Source organism: Cuculus canorus, chromosome 3, assembly GCF_017976375.1.
Source record: "Cuculus canorus isolate bCucCan1 chromosome 3, bCucCan1.pri, whole genome shotgun sequence".
NCBI lineage: Eukaryota > Metazoa > Chordata > Aves > Cuculiformes > Cuculidae > Cuculus > Cuculus canorus.
Window position 1 is genome coordinate 99,375,423 of NC_071403.1, and position 17,764 is coordinate 99,393,186.

At 38.8% G+C, this 17,764-nt stretch overlaps 1 protein-coding gene across 4 annotated transcripts in view; it reads left to right on the forward strand.

Annotated features, from left to right (window-relative positions):
* The window catches only part of PLEKHH2 (pleckstrin homology, MyTH4 and FERM domain containing H2), a 59,742-nt gene extending 43,669 nt beyond the window's left edge, over positions 1–16,073 (forward strand). For 3 of the 4 annotated variants that reach the window (XM_054063219.1, XM_054063220.1, XM_054063221.1), the window contains 8 exons: positions 1,582–1,737; positions 3,876–3,973; positions 4,352–4,493; positions 5,217–5,362; positions 6,656–6,785; positions 7,678–7,764; positions 9,326–9,463; positions 10,526–16,072. In XM_054063219.1, coding sequence (XP_053919194.1) covers positions 1,582–1,737; positions 3,876–3,973; positions 4,352–4,493; positions 5,217–5,362; positions 6,656–6,785; positions 7,678–7,764; positions 9,326–9,463; positions 10,526–10,708 — 1,080 coding nt within the window. In that variant the 3' untranslated portion in view covers positions 10,709–16,072. Of the gene's footprint in view, positions 1–1,581; positions 1,738–3,875; positions 3,974–4,351; positions 4,494–5,216; positions 5,363–6,655; positions 6,786–7,677; positions 7,765–9,325; positions 9,464–10,525 lie in introns of all 4 variants that reach the window. The other variant, XM_054063222.1, reaches the window with a different exon arrangement.
* Positions 16,074–17,764: the final 1,691 nt, after the last annotated feature.

Consider the following 17,764-nt stretch of genomic DNA (forward strand, 5'->3'; position numbering starts at 1 on the left):
TTAAATAAATAAATTCAGTGAGATTAGCAAATAACCAATTATAGTGGTATTGAAAACTCTTGTATTCATCTTTAAAGTTAGATTCAACAGAACTTTTTTTTTTTAATTCCATTCACCAAAAAGCCCAAAATAGAAGTTCGAGATTCTTTTTCGAGATACTCTTTACGAAAAAGAGCTAAAGGCCCTTCTTCAGCGTATCAAATAGAGGAAACACCAGCTGAATATGATAGCCAAGAGCATCCTGGCTTGTGTCAGAAACAGTGTGGCCTGTAGGATAAGGGAAGTGATTGTCCCCCTGCACTTGGCATTGGTGAGGCCGCACCTCAAATCCCATGTTCAGTTTTGGGCTCCTCACAGCAAGAAAGACATTGAGATGCTGGAGTGTGTGCGAAGAAGGGCAATGAATCTAGTGAAAGGTCTGGAACACAAGTCTTATGAGGAGCAGCTGAGGGAACTGGGGCTGTTCAGTCTGAAGGAAAGGAGACTGAGGAGAGATCTTATTGCTCTTTACAACTGCCGCAAAAGGAGGATGCAGCAAGGCGAATGTTGGTCTCTTCTCCCAAGTAACAAGTGATAGAACAAGAGGAAATGACCTGAAGTTGCACAAGGGGAGGTTTAGATTGGATACTAGGAAAAATGTCTTCACTGGAAGTGTTTTCAAGAATTTGAGCAGGTTGCCTAGGGAAGTGGTTGAGTCACCATCCTTGGCATATTCAAAAGACATGTACACATGGTACTTAGGGATATGGTTTAGGGGCAGCTTGGCCAGTAAGGTTAAGGGTTAGACTTAATGATCTTAAAGGTCTTTTCCAACCTCAACGAGTCTATGATTCTGTGATCAGCAACTAGTACCTGTATAGAAGCCATTTGCCATTTCTTGCTACAAAGCTTTAATACTAGTAATAACAGACAAACGTTCAGATTTGGGAAAATAAAACTGAGAAGGCTGCCTATATTAGTGGCCTCTGCAGTACTGACAGAGCAACATCTGTAAAATATGCCAGTGTGGATCTGCCAGTAAATACCCCTCTGAAGTTGCACATGATGAAAAATTATTAATTGATCTCATTTGCTTCACCAGCCTATTGAAAAGTGTAGTAAATTATAGTTTTCTTCATTTTTCAAATGGTATTTGTCACATAAACCTCAGATACTAGACTGCTTTCTGTTGCATAACTTCTGTAACAGAAATTTAGGTGTAGCAAGTGCAACGAAACTAGCATAAACAAAGAAAAGCAAACAAAAAATTTTATACTTGGAAGCTTCTTAATAGTGACTTTGGTTTCATAAACAAAATGAAGTAAGGTATAAGCTGTTGGGAAGTTTGTCAGTTTTTGAATGGAGAAAAACTCCACTAAATTGACTTCCCATGTGGACATCCTGAATCTTTTCAAAACCCTTTATGGATATTTTTTATTTCCAATGACAGTAAGTTATTTACAAGGGCTAGAAAGAGTCTTATATTGCCACTGTTATTCTAGAGGTCTTATCCTTCAATATCTTCAGTTTGCCAGGGTGAGGGGTGGGTGGGTTGGAGTTTTTTAAGTTCAGTAGCAAAATAAATTTTGCCTACCTTTTCAGGTTGTTGGGTTTGATGCCTCTACAACTGTGGAGGAGTTTCTGAACACCCTGAACCAGGACACAGGTATGAGGAAACCAGCTCAATCAGGATTTGCACTGTTTTCTGATGATCCCTCTGGCAAGGATATAGAGCACTGTCTTCAAGGAAACATCAAGGTAGACAAAAACCTTTAATGAGCTCTTCATATAAAACAACAAAATATCTTCATTTCACAGAGCTGTCTTCAGACAATGTAAAGGAAAACATTTTTCAGGCTGAAAACTGTCTTTAGGTTTTTTTTCTCTCATAACCTGAAAGGAAAGATTAAGAAAAAAACATTGCTTTTTCAGTTGCTGAAGTTCATTCAATGAACTATATTTAAAGACTTTGTCTAGGAGACTGATATTATTCATAGAAGTAGCTGCTTGGTTAAAAAATGAAAAGTAATCTACAGTCCTTTAAAACTAAAAATCAATTGGAGTCCCAAGATGAATTTAGAGATCACAGCATTCTGCTTCAGAAACTGTCTGCCTCTGGACTGGACAGGCGCACACTCTCCAGGGTTGAAAACTGGTTGGATGGCCGGGCCCAGAGAGTGGTGGTAAATGGAGTTAACTCCAGCTGGAGGCCAGTTACAAGTGGGGTTCCCCAGGGCTCGGTACTGGGTCCAGCCCTGTTCAATGTCTTTATCAATGACCTGGATGAAGGCATTGAGTGCACCCTTAGCAAGTTTGCGGATGACACTAAACTGGGTGGAAGCATGGATCTGCTGGAGGGTAGGGAGGCTGTGCAAAGTGACCTGAACAGGCTGGACTGCTGGGCTGAGGCCAATGGCATGAGGTTTAACAAGGCCAAATGCTGGGTCCTGCACTTGTGGCATAACAACCCTGTGCAGTGCTACAGACTAGGAGAAGTGTGGCTAGAAAGCTGCCTGGAGGAGAAGGACCTGGGGGTGTTGGTTGACAGCCGACTGAACATGAGCCAGCAGTGTGCCCAGGTGGCCAAGAAGGCCAATGGCATCTTGCTTGGATCAGAACTGGCGTGACCAGCAGGTCCAGGGAGGTGATTCTCCCTCTGTACTCGGCACTGGTGAGACCACACTGTGAGTACTGTGTTCAGTTCTGGGCCCCTCACCACAAGAAGGATCTTGAGGCTCTGGAGCGTGTCCAGAGAAGAGCAACAAAGCTGGTGAAGGGGCTGGAAAGCAAGTCTTATGAGGAGCGGCTGAGAGAGCTGGGGTTGTTTAGCCTGGAGAAGAGGAGGCTGAGAGGAGACCTTATTGCTCTCTACAACTACCTGAAAGGAGGTTGTGGAGAGGAGGGAGCTGACCTCTTCTCCCAAGTGACAGGGGACAGGACAAGAGGGAATGGCCTCAAGCTCCGCCAGGGGAGGTTCAGGCTGGACATCAGGAAAAAATTTTTCATGGAAGGGGTCATTGGGCACTGGCAGAGGCTGCCCAGGGAGGTGGTTGAGTCACCTTCCCTGGAGGTGTTTAAGGGACGGGTGGACGGGGTGCTGAGGGGCATGGTTTAGGGATTGTTAGGAATGGTTGGACTCAATGATCCAGTGGGTCCTTTCCAAGCTAGTGATTCTATGATTCTATGAGTTTAGTTCAGGCAATGTCATGATCACCTCTCCCCTCCCCCCCCCCTCCCCCGACTAGGAAAATTACCATATGGAAATACATTAAAAATGTACTTATTTTCTTTGTAAATGCAACTTCAAAAGCTGGTCACATTACTGTTTCCAGGAAGGTTGAAGGCTTTTATGAAAGAACAGTGACATGACATGCAGCAGGGCTTCCAGGACCTCCGTTCCACCTCCTCTCCTTCAGCCCACTGACCCACCTATGCTACCTGTTGCAAACCACTCTTGATGAACTTTATAACAAACTTCATACAATCTTTACAGCAGTTACTAGATGGGATCTGAAAAAATCCAGCATGCAGCAGAACGAGAAGGCAGAGATCAAAGGCATTTGATTAATTATTTAACAACTCACCCTGTATAATTACACATTCATTGGCTGCTACTAAATCAAGTGCTTGGCCTTTCCATGTAGGCATGTTGTGGCTCATTTCCAGGGGTAGTGTGTGTGTTGCAGGATAAACAAACAACAAAAATATTAATTATTAAGTGCTGCAACTCAGAAATGCAAGTAAAGATATCTCTCAGTAAATTTAAAAATTCAGTCTACTTATATTTCTGATACATGATAAGTAAAAAATATTAAAATAAGTAGACACTCTCCATTCACAGGTATTTTCAAAGAGGAATACATTGCACAGTCAATTTTGTATGGCTTTTTTTCTAGATCTGTGACATTATTTCAAAATGGGAGCAAGCCTCCAAAGAACAACACCCTGGGAAATGTGAAGGCACAAGGACTGTCCGTCTTACTTATAAAAATAGGTTTGTATAGCAAGTATAACAGCTCTGCCTTGTCCCAAGATTTGTTTTTAATTCCTGCAGAGTTTCTTCATCTAAAAAATACTGGCTGACTCAGAGCTTGCAACAAAAATAGTAAATGGGTGTAAGTGGAGAATTTTTTTTCTAGTTCTTAAGAGGAGAGCAGGGTTGCCAAAGCAAAGGAAAAAAAAAAAAAAGGCAACATGGAACTCCAAATGCTGAAGTTAAATATTTGCCTGCTGGTTCAAGTACAAGTGTTCCTCTGCTGATGTGTTTTGACACTGATGTAAACATGTTGCATTCAGAGCAGATACTGCTGATCCTCAAGGCTAATGCATTTCCCTATCTTCTTTATTAAATAACTTTCTGTCTTTTCTATAGGCTTTATTTTTCAGTTCAAGTCCACGGAGAGACAGAGAGAGAGAAGCTACTGCTAGTATATCAGACAAATGATCAAATAGTCAATGGACTTTTCCCTGTAAACAAAGAACTAGCGATGGAATTGACAGCTCTTTTAGCTCAGGTAATCCTTGTGCATTAATGAATCACACAGCAGCTTTAAAGATGAAAAACTTAAATAAAGAAACTGGTCCAGGATTGCTTGACAGTCAAGCGACCTCTACCTTCTACACGTGATAGTTGAGGCAATCGGCTGGGCTGGAGTCTTCGTGTAAGTCTGACTGTACTTCAGCAGAAATTCTTTACAGCACATGCTGCGCCTGGCACCAGTACAGATAAAACATACTTTACCTCCTACACAGTCAAGCCCTCTTTGATTTAATATCATGTAATCACGCACCATTTCTTCATCCACTATTCCTTACATAATTTCTGCAAGTTAATATACCAAATTAACAGTTGTTTAATTAAAGGCTAAGACTCCTTTACTAGACATGTTCTTGATGTCTGTTTTTTTAAAAATTAAAGGCTCAAGGGAAGGTTATTAAGAAAGTTACTTGATGGTGTTAATAAATAAATGGTTTATGTCAGCTGGAGATATAGCAGTCTCAGAGCAAAAACTAGTAAGTATTATATTTGTACAATTTACACTTTATCTTTTCCACAGTAAATACAAAATATGAAAAATAAAATTACTTTCATTACTTTTATACCAGTGAAAAATATACATTAATTGATAAACTGTTTTATACTTGGTAAGATAGAGCAAAAGATGGCTCATAAGACTCAGATAGAAAATTACACCAGATTAACAAAAAAATTTTCTTCTTCGTGGTCTTTCTCTTAGATAGAGATTGGAGATTTTGAACGGCCTTTCTCAACTCCAGCAGGGCAAGTCACTTCCCAGTCCAAGTCCAGTCAAACGTTAAAACAAGTTCTGGAGAGATTCTACCCTAAGAGATACAGGCATGGTTGTTCAGAGGAACAACTGAGGTAAGACATATTTTGCAGATTGTATTGTCTAAAAACCTAGGAGTGAAATGAGGAGGTTTTCAGTTGTCATTAGGTACAACTTGCCATATTTGCCTAGACCTGCATTTGAAACTTGTTTTTTTACTAAACTGAAGGACCCATTTCCTCTGTATATTTCTAATGTAAACAGAGGACTATCATTAAGCATGCAGTCCAGCAAAATCTGTACAACTTACTACATAGTGTTATAAAGCCCAGAGATTTTGAAATACTTAGTTTTCTTGTTCAGCAATTGTGAATTAAATCTCTGCACAGAGTACTGAAAGTAAAGGACATGAGGATCTGAACCTACTGCTATTAACATGTGAAATCTCTGGCAGCCAGTGAAATTGGCAATACATTAACTTACTGGACTTGCTAGTAAGGTGTCACTTAATTTAAAATGAATAATCTGCAAGTCATTTTAGTCAACACCTACTAAGATAACAAAGAGCAGAAAAGTGTAGTAAATTATCCAAAGTCAACGATACAGCAATTCTGTAGTCCAATAACATTATAGAAATGTTTTCCTTATTCTTCGCTACGGGGTTAAGAAAGGTTAAAGCTATTATCATTTGCACAAAGTTAACACTATTGCATACTCAGTAGATAATAGGGGCCTCCAAAAGTATAAGCACAACAAACAAAGAGTTATGCAATTAATTTCAAGTAATGAAGTATAAGAAATCCTGCCAGTTGAGTCATTTTTGCAATTCAGTGTGTTAGGAAGGTATTTTGGGGATGTTTTTTGGGAGGATCAGTTTTCCATAGGATCATTTTATTAAACCAACTCACCATGGGGCCACAAAAGAAAAGAGGCAGTGTGAATGCATCAGAAGCACCCAGATAGAGCAGCATCCAGATACACTAAAGAAGAGTAATGTAAAGCTGTATCTTCCAAATCTACTACTAGCCACAAGTAAAGATATGTGCTAAGCTGGATGCATTTCTGGAATGACAACTGGCATAGCTGTTGAGTACTGATAAAGGTAGATTGATTATCTGTAGAGTCACATTGAAAGCTGTACTAGACTGTTTCTCTTTATGATGCAACCACTACATCAATATTTAATCATAATGCTGCAGAAATTAGAAGATAATGTGCATGAAAATATTAAATGACATTTTGCAATTGTTTAATACTGTGTAAGTTGTAGTTGTTGTATTAACTTAAATTATCATTTTAACAAATGGAATTTTTCTTGCTCATTAAACTTGTTACAGGTAAGTATTTAAATTCTTTCAATAACTAAATTACATATTTCATTTCAACAGACAGCTTTGTCAGCGATTGTCTACAAGATGGATGGCTCTCCGGGGACACAGTGCTGCAGACTGTGTGCGCATTTATCTCATTGTAGCCAGAAAATGGTCTTTCTTTGGTGCTAAATTGTTTGCAGCAAAAGTAAGACACTTTATTGAATTTGAGTGGTGGGTTTTTTTTAAAGATAAATATAATTCACAAATGAATTGTGAAAATGAGTGTGTTTATATATATATATATATATATATATATATATATATATACTGATTCGATCTCTTGTGAAATTACTAACTTGTTTAAGCCAGACACTGGTGAAATGTATCAGCCATAGTACTTAAGTATACTGTAACAGTAACTTTCCGATACACTTATTGCTTGTGTTACATTATTAAACTAGGTGGTATCTCTTCATTTTCTTGTGTATCTTATTTTGAGATAGCTTTTTTCTTTTCCTGACTTCTTTTGCCTGATATCTAGTAGAATATTGAAAAAGCATCATTAGCTGACTGTGGAAGCTGAACCTGGCAAAAACACTAAATGTTGTTACGGGTATTTAGAACGCTCCCATCTGTGCTGGCCTCTCTCAATTTCTCTTAAACCACTACTGTCTTAAGTGTCTTGATTCAACTAACAGCTATGTTAAAGAAAACTGTCACCTCACCCCTTATGGTAATCCCAGTGTGTGTGTATAGGTCTATATAACATTGCTTACCTGCACTCTGTTCTTTGCATATGCAGACATGTGCTAGTGAACAAACTTTAAACCACCTGACTTTTATTTTATTAGTAAGACTATACATTTTATTAGTCTAAGCACTTTGGGAGGCTTCAAGAGTATTACATTGTGTTCATAGTTCTGCCACTGGCTGCCTACATGGCTTTGGGCAGCTGCTTCAATTCCTTTACATCAGTTCCTTTTCAGTGTAAATCTCAGGTAAGATCTGTGGATGGAGAGAGCTCTAGAATAGCTGACAGATAATAATTGTTTACATGATGCCTCATTTTGAAATAGTAATTAAAGAAAATTTTGTAGCCTCTAGCAACATCCTCAGCTGAGAAGTCTTTCATATGGTTTGCTGTACATGAAGATGGCATAAGCATCCTAGATTACAGCTCTATGGTAAGTGAAATTTATTTTGCAATTTTGGTCAAAGTAAGTTTTAATACTGAAAATATGGAGAGATTCACCACCATACTACATAAAAGATGGCAGTAGCCTTCCATGCTGAGTTATCTAGTCTTTCTTTTAAAGGAAAAATTCACTCCCTTCAAAACACTTTAATGTTATCATTATTATAGTAGCACTAATAATAGAAATAAGCAATGAATTCTTTGCATAGAATTTATTTTTGTTTATCAGATACAGTTTTTATATCTTTTAATGAAATGTTAATGTTTTAATCATTCAGATGTCAGGAGATTCATAGTTGGAGTTATTACAATAACATTAATTTTCTTTTCCTGGAGGCTTCATTTTCCATTATTATTCATAATACATATACTCAACAAAGAACAGTTACTTTAAAAGATTGTTATTTTCATTGTATTATTTTTGTTTAATAGTAGGTAATATAACCTAGTGTTATTTAATTATGTCATTTTAGTCTCTGAATTTTCTTTGATTTGCAATAAAAGTTTTCACAGAAAACGACTCATGGCAATCAGTATAAAAAAGCAGTGCTGAGAAGATCCCTGCTTTAATTTATATCCTGCTAAGAAACAGAATGGCACAGGGCTATTAGCAAGTGCTAATACTGAATATCAGAAAATTAAAATCTCAACATTATAATTGTACTGATACGGGCCTTTTCATTACAGTTCCTTGCAGTTAAAGAAATAATGAAACAAAGAACCTGAGCAGAGAAAACAGCAGCTCTGTTCAGAGAACAAGCAAAATGAGCTTGCATCAGGCGGCAGAGAGCTCTATAAACACTATCTACTCATCGAGGTAGCTGGGGCATTTCTGCAGAGCACTGCTAGTTTACAGTATCAGCAGGCCGTACCTGCCACTCAGGAAGTGCTCAGTTTCCAGGGAATATTCTGGTTTCCTGCAGGAAGGATCAAGGGTATCAGAAATGATGTTGCAAGGGGCAGTTACAGAAAACACTATTTCAAAATAAGGGAAAAAGGGTAAATAACTGAAGGATATTAAGTCAGTCATCATACTGATATTGTTTTACGATGAACATCATATGATGAACATCTGCAACAAATCCGTAAGAGTCAAAATGATTAACTAAATGGTAATTGTAGACTCAAAGGCCACTAGTGTAGTGTTGAACACTGAACTATTAAGAGCATGGAAGGCAGAAGAGCCTTGAAAAGCATTTATGTTTCATCAGAGATGTGAAAGAGAACAGAATTTTATTTCATTTGTGTGTATGTAAACTACATTACTGCACAAGAAGTCCTTGAGTTAAATCCCTCCAGATGTCTCATACTCTGCTATTTAGATACTGCTTTGATTTAAAATTGCAGTGCAAATTCCTCATAGTGAAGGTCAGAATGAAGCTATCCCAAAATTTACAATTAATTTCAAGATTCATAAGAGACTAACAAAAACATTTTGAAAAATGCACATGTAATTATATTTTTAAAAGGAGTATTTGTCCTAATCTTGCTTTTCCTACATCATCCAGCTTATAGCTTTGTCTTTTGTTATTTGGGGTTTTCTTTTTAAGCGATTAACAGTTACATATGCATATAAGAGTGTGATGACTTTTGGAGGCTATCAAGATGATTTCATGCTGGTTGTTAACAACACTCAGACAAAGGACAAATCAACTGAAAAACACCTTTTTGCCATGACAAAACCAAAGGTGGGTATATTACCTGAAATCGTTTCCCACCATCTGCTACTTTTCTATTTTGTCTAGGGTGTAATCCTTAACAGATGTGAAAGATGAAACACCTTCTTTATTCCTAGCATTCTCGGATTATTGACTTTTGCCAGATGGTTTTAGAGAGTGCAACAATTAGAAGAGCTAACAGTGGCAACACTGGTTTGTTCCTTATCTTTTCATGTCCCTGTCTAGAACACTCCAAATTTTTCATAGAAGGACAAAGAAGGCTATTGAGGACAGGAAGCATATGCAGTTCCTAAATCAGCACAAGAGATAATTTTTAAGAAAGTATATTTGTGTTCTACAGTGGAATTGAGAACACAAGCTCTGAAAGATCAGTCACTTCTTAAAAATTCTAGGATATTTTTACCTTTGGTAAAGAAACTGTTCATGCTTTTTAAATCTAGACTCTCTGCTTAACTGGCAAGATTGACTATGTCTTTAAGAAAGCCAAGATTTCAAAGTATTTTGCTGTTAGTCAGAACAACTAATGAAATAGAATTTTGTATATATCACATATAAATTTGAGTCAAAACATGATGCTTCCTACAAATAGGCATAGTAAATAAATAAGCATCTGTTCAAATCTCCCTCAGACTGTGCCCTTTTAGGCAAGATTGTGTGGATTGCAAAGAGAAGATGTGGTAAAAAGCTCCCAGAAGTCTTTATTCCTTGTATCTATGCTCTCTCTTTAGCTCTCTGAGCACTATGTATTTTCTAGCAAAATTGAGGGAACACATCAGCTTTTGGACTTCAAAATCTGTCTCGAAGTGAAAGAAACCTTCTGTTTGAATCATTTAAGACTATGGAGGACAAAGTATCCAGCATACTGACTGGAATAACATTACATTATTGGCCAGGAGGAAAAGAAAAAAGCTCTATTAGACATCTCCTCTCACCTCATCATTAATTTGCTTGATAAGTACAAGTACTTTTCCAGTTGATGGTGATTGTCACTTGCTAAAACGTTAGCTATTTTTTCAGCAGTCAAAACACATCACTGTATTTTTCAGAGAGTTTTGTATGTTCCTGTTATAGATTCTTGAGATCACTCTACTGATTGCCAGCTATATTAACAACTTTCATCAGCTGAAAGGAGCTGCTCATCACCTGTCTGCTCCAGCATTACTGACACCTCAAAGTGGACAGAAACTCAAGGAAATGGGAAGCCAGCCACTTCTTGTAAACAACAGACCAACTAAATGTCCTACTTTGTTATGAAAGGATTATGTATCCTGATAATGCATCTTTGTTACAGGGTTTCTGTACTAATTGAAAACTTTCTGATGTACAAGACAAAGATCATAAGCAGGTTCACAAACAAAAGAAAGGCAAGCAGGTTTACATTCATTTCAGTGGTATGTAACAGGAGGAGCCCTTTACTTAAAGCCCAGGCCTGAACTGGAATGATGATGAGCCAATTCAAGGATTATGTTTTACTGTGGGCGGCCTGCGCCTAGAGCTCAAAAATAAGTGTGTCTGTTGATAGCGATGGGGAAGGGTGTCCTTGGGAACAATTATATAGCTTTTAGTAGTTTCCCAGATATTTCCTCAGGGACCAAACTGTTCTCAACTCTTCATCTCTATTTTTCAAACTTGTGCAAGTTGTATAACCTTCATTTGAAATGAATTTTTTTTGTTTTTAAAAAAAGGTCCAACACAGAATATTTTCCACTTCCAGCGGACCTCCTTATTTACTATACAAGTACCATGGGACTAAAAAGAACAATTTGTTTGATTTGTGTAATTGTTACTCCTTTTAAAAAATATAAGCACATCGTGTAACTATTATAAATCTACAGAGTGTTCTCATGATACATGCTAGCCTTTGTTATACAGCTATTTTGCTTGGCAAATCATCACCCTTGGTCTCATAAATTTCTAAATAATCCGTCTCTGCCCCCAGCCTTTTAGAAAAATCTAAATTGGTTGAGCATGGTATTTAGTATAGTTTTGTTTAACAAGATCACATACCTAATTTCTTCTTTAATCCAAAATAATAATATAACACAGATGCAAGAACGGTTCAAAATTGGAAACACAGAAGTACACAAAACAACATTGCTTAACTGTTGTGAATAAGCTTAGAAACATATGTGACAGATGAAGTCCATGTATAATGTGTATAGTGTATATACAATGACTCGGAATGATATTTTGTAAAAGTTGTACTTCTTATTTTTCATTTGTATCTATACATTTCATGTTACAATACTAATATAATGTCCTTCATGTTACAATACTAATATAATGTCCTTAATAATAATAACATAATGCTGCACATTTGCACTATTGGACCTGGGAGCACTTTCTGGTTGCCTTTTTCGGCTGCAAGCCTCGGTACTACATAGGGTCAAGTACATAAAAAGAAATTACATCTATTCTTAATTCCAATCCTCAACATTTTTGTTTCCGGGCAACAAAACCACTTCTGCGGACTCTGAAATGGAACAGCAGCATACTCTTAATAGGCAATTTAGGTCCAGTCATAAAGAAGGTAGTCAAACATATATCACTGATTCATATACATTTCACAATTTCTGCTTCTGCTTATTGTAATGATCATGGATCATTAATTCCTTACAGTTAGGCCACATAATTTGGGGTTTTTTTAATTACTTAAAACTGAAGTAATTTCACAATGATAATTTTTAATATTTGAAGGTTGAAAAATCTTTGGTTTATGACGTTTAAGCATCGTAGGTATATACATACTTATACTGAGAGAAAAGGGATTTTCAGCTGTTTGCCCTCTATGAAATATAGGGCATGTACTTGCGAAGAATTAAAGTAGATTGGAAAGGAGATACAGGTTGTGAAAAGAACATAGTCTTAAAAAGTGGAAAATTGACTGGCCAGCTGAACTTGGTAAATACATTTCTTCTGAAAGCTCTCAAAATCCCGCCATAGCTACTTATGGCTACAGGACTCAAGCACCATTTTGTGAATGGCACTGTGGGCCAATGCTTTGGCTTGAAAATTACAAGCAAATAACAAAAATACCATGTTTAGATGCTCCCACATTCCAAATGCAGAAAGATCTTCCTGGTAACTTTTACCCTTTGGTGGTGGCTGTGGCACTAAATCTCTTTCAGTGAGGCAGAGCTAGCAGCAAGCGGTTTACCTCCTAGTGAATGGCTGCTCTCCTGCAGTTGTCAAGGAAAGCAAACTGGAAGCTACAAGAGATCCTGGTACCAACTGCAGCATCTTTTTGTGCAGCATGCTATGTGAACTGATGCAGGTAGCGTGGTGTAATTGGGATAAGAATTAACATCCTTTTGTGATCAGCAGAACAGCTAGCTCTAAGAGATTTGAGGGGGGTGGGTTGTTCGCAAGTTCAAAACAGATGCCACTGCATCAGTTATACTTGGGTCATAGTCTAAAGCTTCTCAAATATGATGATTAGAAACCTGAATTCACAAATACAAAAATCTCCATGTCACCATTAAAATTATATTAACCACCAACCTAGAATACTCCAACTAGTAATTCTTTCCTAATTGTCCAGTTTAAAATGAATGTGCTGGATCAGGTTTTATTAGAAGGCAAAAGAAGTGGAGTGTTTTGCTTGTGAGCTTGTTCATGTAGTTTTTAAAATATTTTTTAAATATGGAGACAACATGACATACAATATAAACAGCTGATGTGCAGATTTTGAGTTTTAAACCGTTTTCATGAACAGCCTTACAAACAGCTCTTTTATAAAGCAGTATACAATCGAAGAAGCAGAGTATGACCTTCCTGCCTGCTTTTGCGTAGATAACCATAGTCATTGCTTTGCTCTTACTGCTGCAATATATCCCCATATCATAGTGTCAGAAGAAATCCATGCCTTTTTTCACTTTTTTTTTTGGCAGCACTTTCCAGACTTAATAACCCTAACTGCTCCTTATAGTTCACCATTAATCCCATAAAGCCACTTACCAGAAATGCTGTGTTAATTTTCATGAAATAAATGCACACAATTACTGTGACAACACTACCCTAAACAATCAAGTTTCTTCGAGGATTTTGATTAGCAAGAGTGAGGTTTCCGTAGTGATAGTAACCTCCTCAAGAAGACACTTCCCCTCCAGTTAACAGTCAACAAATAAAGTCTTTTACACACAAGCACACTTCAGCAGCTCGGTTTCCAAACACAGCTATGCAAGTCTCCAGGGGGCTCGCTGCATGTTAATATAGGTCCACAGCTACTTAGAGGATACTGCACAATGTAAAACAGCAAAGCCGAAAATTTCAGACTCCAGGCAGATGTGTTCTGCCTTCTCTATCCAGTCCGAGCCTTATGAGTGATCCACCAAAACAGTTCATACTGTGCTACCTAACCCATGACTGAAGCCCATGCAGGAAGTAGACCTTTGTCGCTTTCTGATCTTCATGGTGGGAGCTGCCAAATGAGCAGTGGCCTGCAGGATTGATGCTGAAAAACTTCCAATGCTCAAGGCTTGCAGAACCTAGTTGTAAAAATATTCTCAGTATGAGACTAACACGTTGGCACATGCACGGAGACTTCACCTTCTATCACAAACTTCAGAGTATCTTTTGTGCTTTCTTTGAGATAGTGGTCAGAAACAACAATTGGTATAAGTGGACAATGAATCTGCTTGACAACAGCTGAAATATCACTGGTAACTGTAAACAAATTGATTTGAAAATAATATTTGGAATGCAGTGTAAATATATTACTGGAATTTCACTTTGCCTTGTCAGGTTTTGTGCACTAGTATTACAAAGCAAACTGTTCATTTCTAATATAAGAAAGACCTATTTACTTCTGTAGTACAGCAGACAAATGATAAAGCTTTGATAACGCTTTTTTAATACAATCCCCAAAACTAGTGGTTTTCTGTTATTTTAGGTTTAAATTTTATTTATATTTAATTTAAAATACAGGCATACATTCCCCTATAAAAGAAGGCTGGTAGGTATTGACGTTGGAGTTCCCTCGTGAGACTAACACAGATTTTATAGGTTAGCTCCTGAAGGAAAAAATCATCCTTGCGTAAAGGAATGCACCACTTAAAGCTTTAGTTAGAGCTTTAATAATCCATACAGCTTAGTGCAATCCATTAGTTTGAGTTAATTTTAACTAAGGTGATCAGTAACTCAGTAATAATGGCTTAAGAAGAAGAAAAAAGTATTTTTTTTTTAGTTTCTTGGAGCAGAGGACATTAAACTGAGTAAGGTGAAACTTAAAATACTAAAAATTACAAATTCATTTCCAGTTTGGGCTTCAGTGCTACTTACTAATTGTACACCCTTACACTGCTTCCCAGCTCAGATTTGTACTGCAGCATCTTCCACATTTGCCACCTCTCTGCCAGTGGGTAAATCACTGTAAAAATACTTTGCTTTTTAGTCTTACAGTCTTGCTGTTGCAGTAATATATGCCTAGATCAGTTCCTGCCATAGTTTTGCTTTCTTTGGCAGAGTAATAGCAGCTTTATTCCAGGGTTTTCACCACCTCTAACTGCTGATTATAGATCAGCATTGGCTTCATATAACAGGATATTAGCAATCTTCCATTGAAATGAAATTGATGAAAGAAATGCACTTAAGAGAGACAGTGGCATGACCTGCCATTGTACAACACTACACAATGAAGTTTCTTTACGGATTTTCATTGCAAGACCGTGGCATCCATAGGGGTTTAACAAACAGTTTAGAAGATTCATATAAAATCCTGAAAGTAAATACGGGGAAAAAACCTACATGAAGGCTTCTGGAACTGCAACTGAGTAGTTATACAAGCTACACATACAAAAATGTCTTATTTTAAAAACAAATATTACTTAGGTGTCTGTAGAAGGCTACGTAAGTCTTCGTGGAGGGAAGAAGAACCAGTTTAAATTAATTCTCAGTTAATCGTGAATAAGGCCACTTTCCCAGTTTTGATCAAAAAGGTAAGAGGATTTTACTTGGGTTTTTCTTTAGTCTCTCAAGACACAAAGCAGCTACTCAAGCTACAGAAGGTCAACTGTAATTGCTGTCCTGGATTTTGGGTCACTTCCCTGACATGGGGCACTTTTGAGGTGTCCTGTCAGGTTCACCCACATCCCAGATCCCTTTCACATGCTGGGTCATCCTGCAGTTTTGCTTCATGCTTTAAATCCTACTTTCTAATTTAACCCCAACACAATCTTTTGTTTTGATCTTTGATAGACAGATCTTATTTGATATAATCTAGCCCTGTCTCCCGTTTTTTGACAGCATCTTACTTTTAGCTTAGTCAATTTGTATACCCCAGTAACAAATAATAACACTGGTTTTCTTCTACAGCATTTCGCTCATTAGGGGATGGGAGCTGTCGCAGATGTTGCTTCACCTCCTCTGTCAGAGACTGATTTTTTGCTACTCAAATGATTTCCCTTAAAGCATTTGTTTTCGAATGTTGAGACGACAGCAAAGGAATGTCGGTCAACACTTTGTCTCTTGCGAACAGCCCAGCTGAGCTTGCTGCCCAGAGAGATCATGCTGGAGTTCTGCCGGTAGGTGGAGCAGGGGCAGAACAGGACCTGAGATTTGCCCGAGAGCACCCTAGAAGGAGCATCCCCCTCCCACTTACTCCCTCCTCCCCCCCCCCCAAAAAAAAAAATCAGTTCCAGAACTCTCCTAGAAGAAGCACTGTGCAGGCCCACCAAAAAATATAAATAATAGTCTGCAAGAGGGGCCATTTGCATGCATATGCCAGCCATCCTGGGAGGAGAAGAGGATCCGAGCACAAGTGGTGTCCTTGCACTTTATTCTCTTTCTTTTCCCTTAATACAGATTTAGTAAGTCAATGGCTAACTTATTCCTTGGAATGCCTGTACAAATAAATTGCTTTTTTTTTTTTTGACAACCCATTTGGTATAGTTTTGCCTTCATTTAGGCAGGTGGGTACCAAACCCATACATTTTACAGGGAGTCCCAGGGTCTTATCCCAGCGACCCCTGGACTGTCCAGGCTGGGTTGTGACACCCAGTAACTACAAAATAATTACAGTGATTTTCTACCTCATTAGGGGATGGCAACTATCTCAGGTATTGCTTCACACCCTCTACTCATAACGAAGTTCTCCTGGGGACCATGAGTAGATCAAGAGCCAATGCTTATGGCTGAATTAAAATATTCAGCAAAAAAAAATACTAAAAGACCCCTGTTTTTTCTTGTTTATATATTGCTGGCCTTTCCACAACTCAAGCATTCTGTCTCTTCACAACAAGGGCTATAGTGGAGTTCATAGATTCAGAGAATCATAGAATGATTTGGGTTGGAAGGGACCTTAAAAGCCCATCTAGTTCCAAACCCCCTGTGATGGGCAGGGACACGTCCCACCAGACCAGGCAGCTCAAGGGCCCATCCAACCTGGCCCTGCACACTTCCAGGGATGGCGCATCCACAGCTTCCCTGGGCAGCCTGTGCCAGTGCCTCACCACCCTCACAGTAAACAATTTCTTCCTAATGTCTGGTATAAATCTTCCCACCTACAGTTTAAAGTCCCCCCCATGCTGGCACTATAAGCCTTTGTAAACAGTCCCTCCCCAGCTTTCTTGTAGCCCTTTCAGTTACTGGAAGGTCACTACAATGTCTTCTCGGAGCCTTCTCTTCTACAGGCTGAATGAGCCCAACTCTCGCAGCCTGTCCTCATATGGAAGGTGCTCCAGCCCTCTGATCATCTTTGTAGCCCTCCTCTGGACCAGCTCCAACATATCCATATCCTTCTTATATTGGAGATTCCAGAACTTGACACAATATTCCAGGTAAGGTCTCCCGAGAGTGGAGTAGAGGAGCAGAATCACCTCCCTCTACCTGCTGGCCATGCTTCTTTTGATGCAGCCCAGGGTGTGGTTGGACTTCAGGGCCGTGGCCTCACCCTGCCTTCTCTCCCCAGCACTGCTCCCACCCCATCCCACTTCTTTGCTGCCATGCCTGCTCCCAGCAGTCCTGTGGCGAGCATAGGCTCAACCACCCCAGGAGCCACAGCCACTGCTTGAGTTGCTCATAGGACCTGCAGCAGCCTCTGTTTTTCAGGTGCTGGGAATGCTGCCCCACCACAGGGAGTGGAGCTGGTGTGAGGGGTGGTAGAGTCACTGGGTGCTTGGGGCCTGGTTGATGCTGGTTGATGAGAAGCTCAACATGAGCTGTCAATGTGTGCTCACACCCCAGAAAGCCAACCATGTCCTGAGCTGCATCAAAAGTAGCGTGGCCAGCAGGTCGAGGGAGGTGATTCTGCTCCTCTACTCCACTCTCAGGAGACCTCACCTGGAATATTGTGTTGAGTTCTGGAATCCCCAA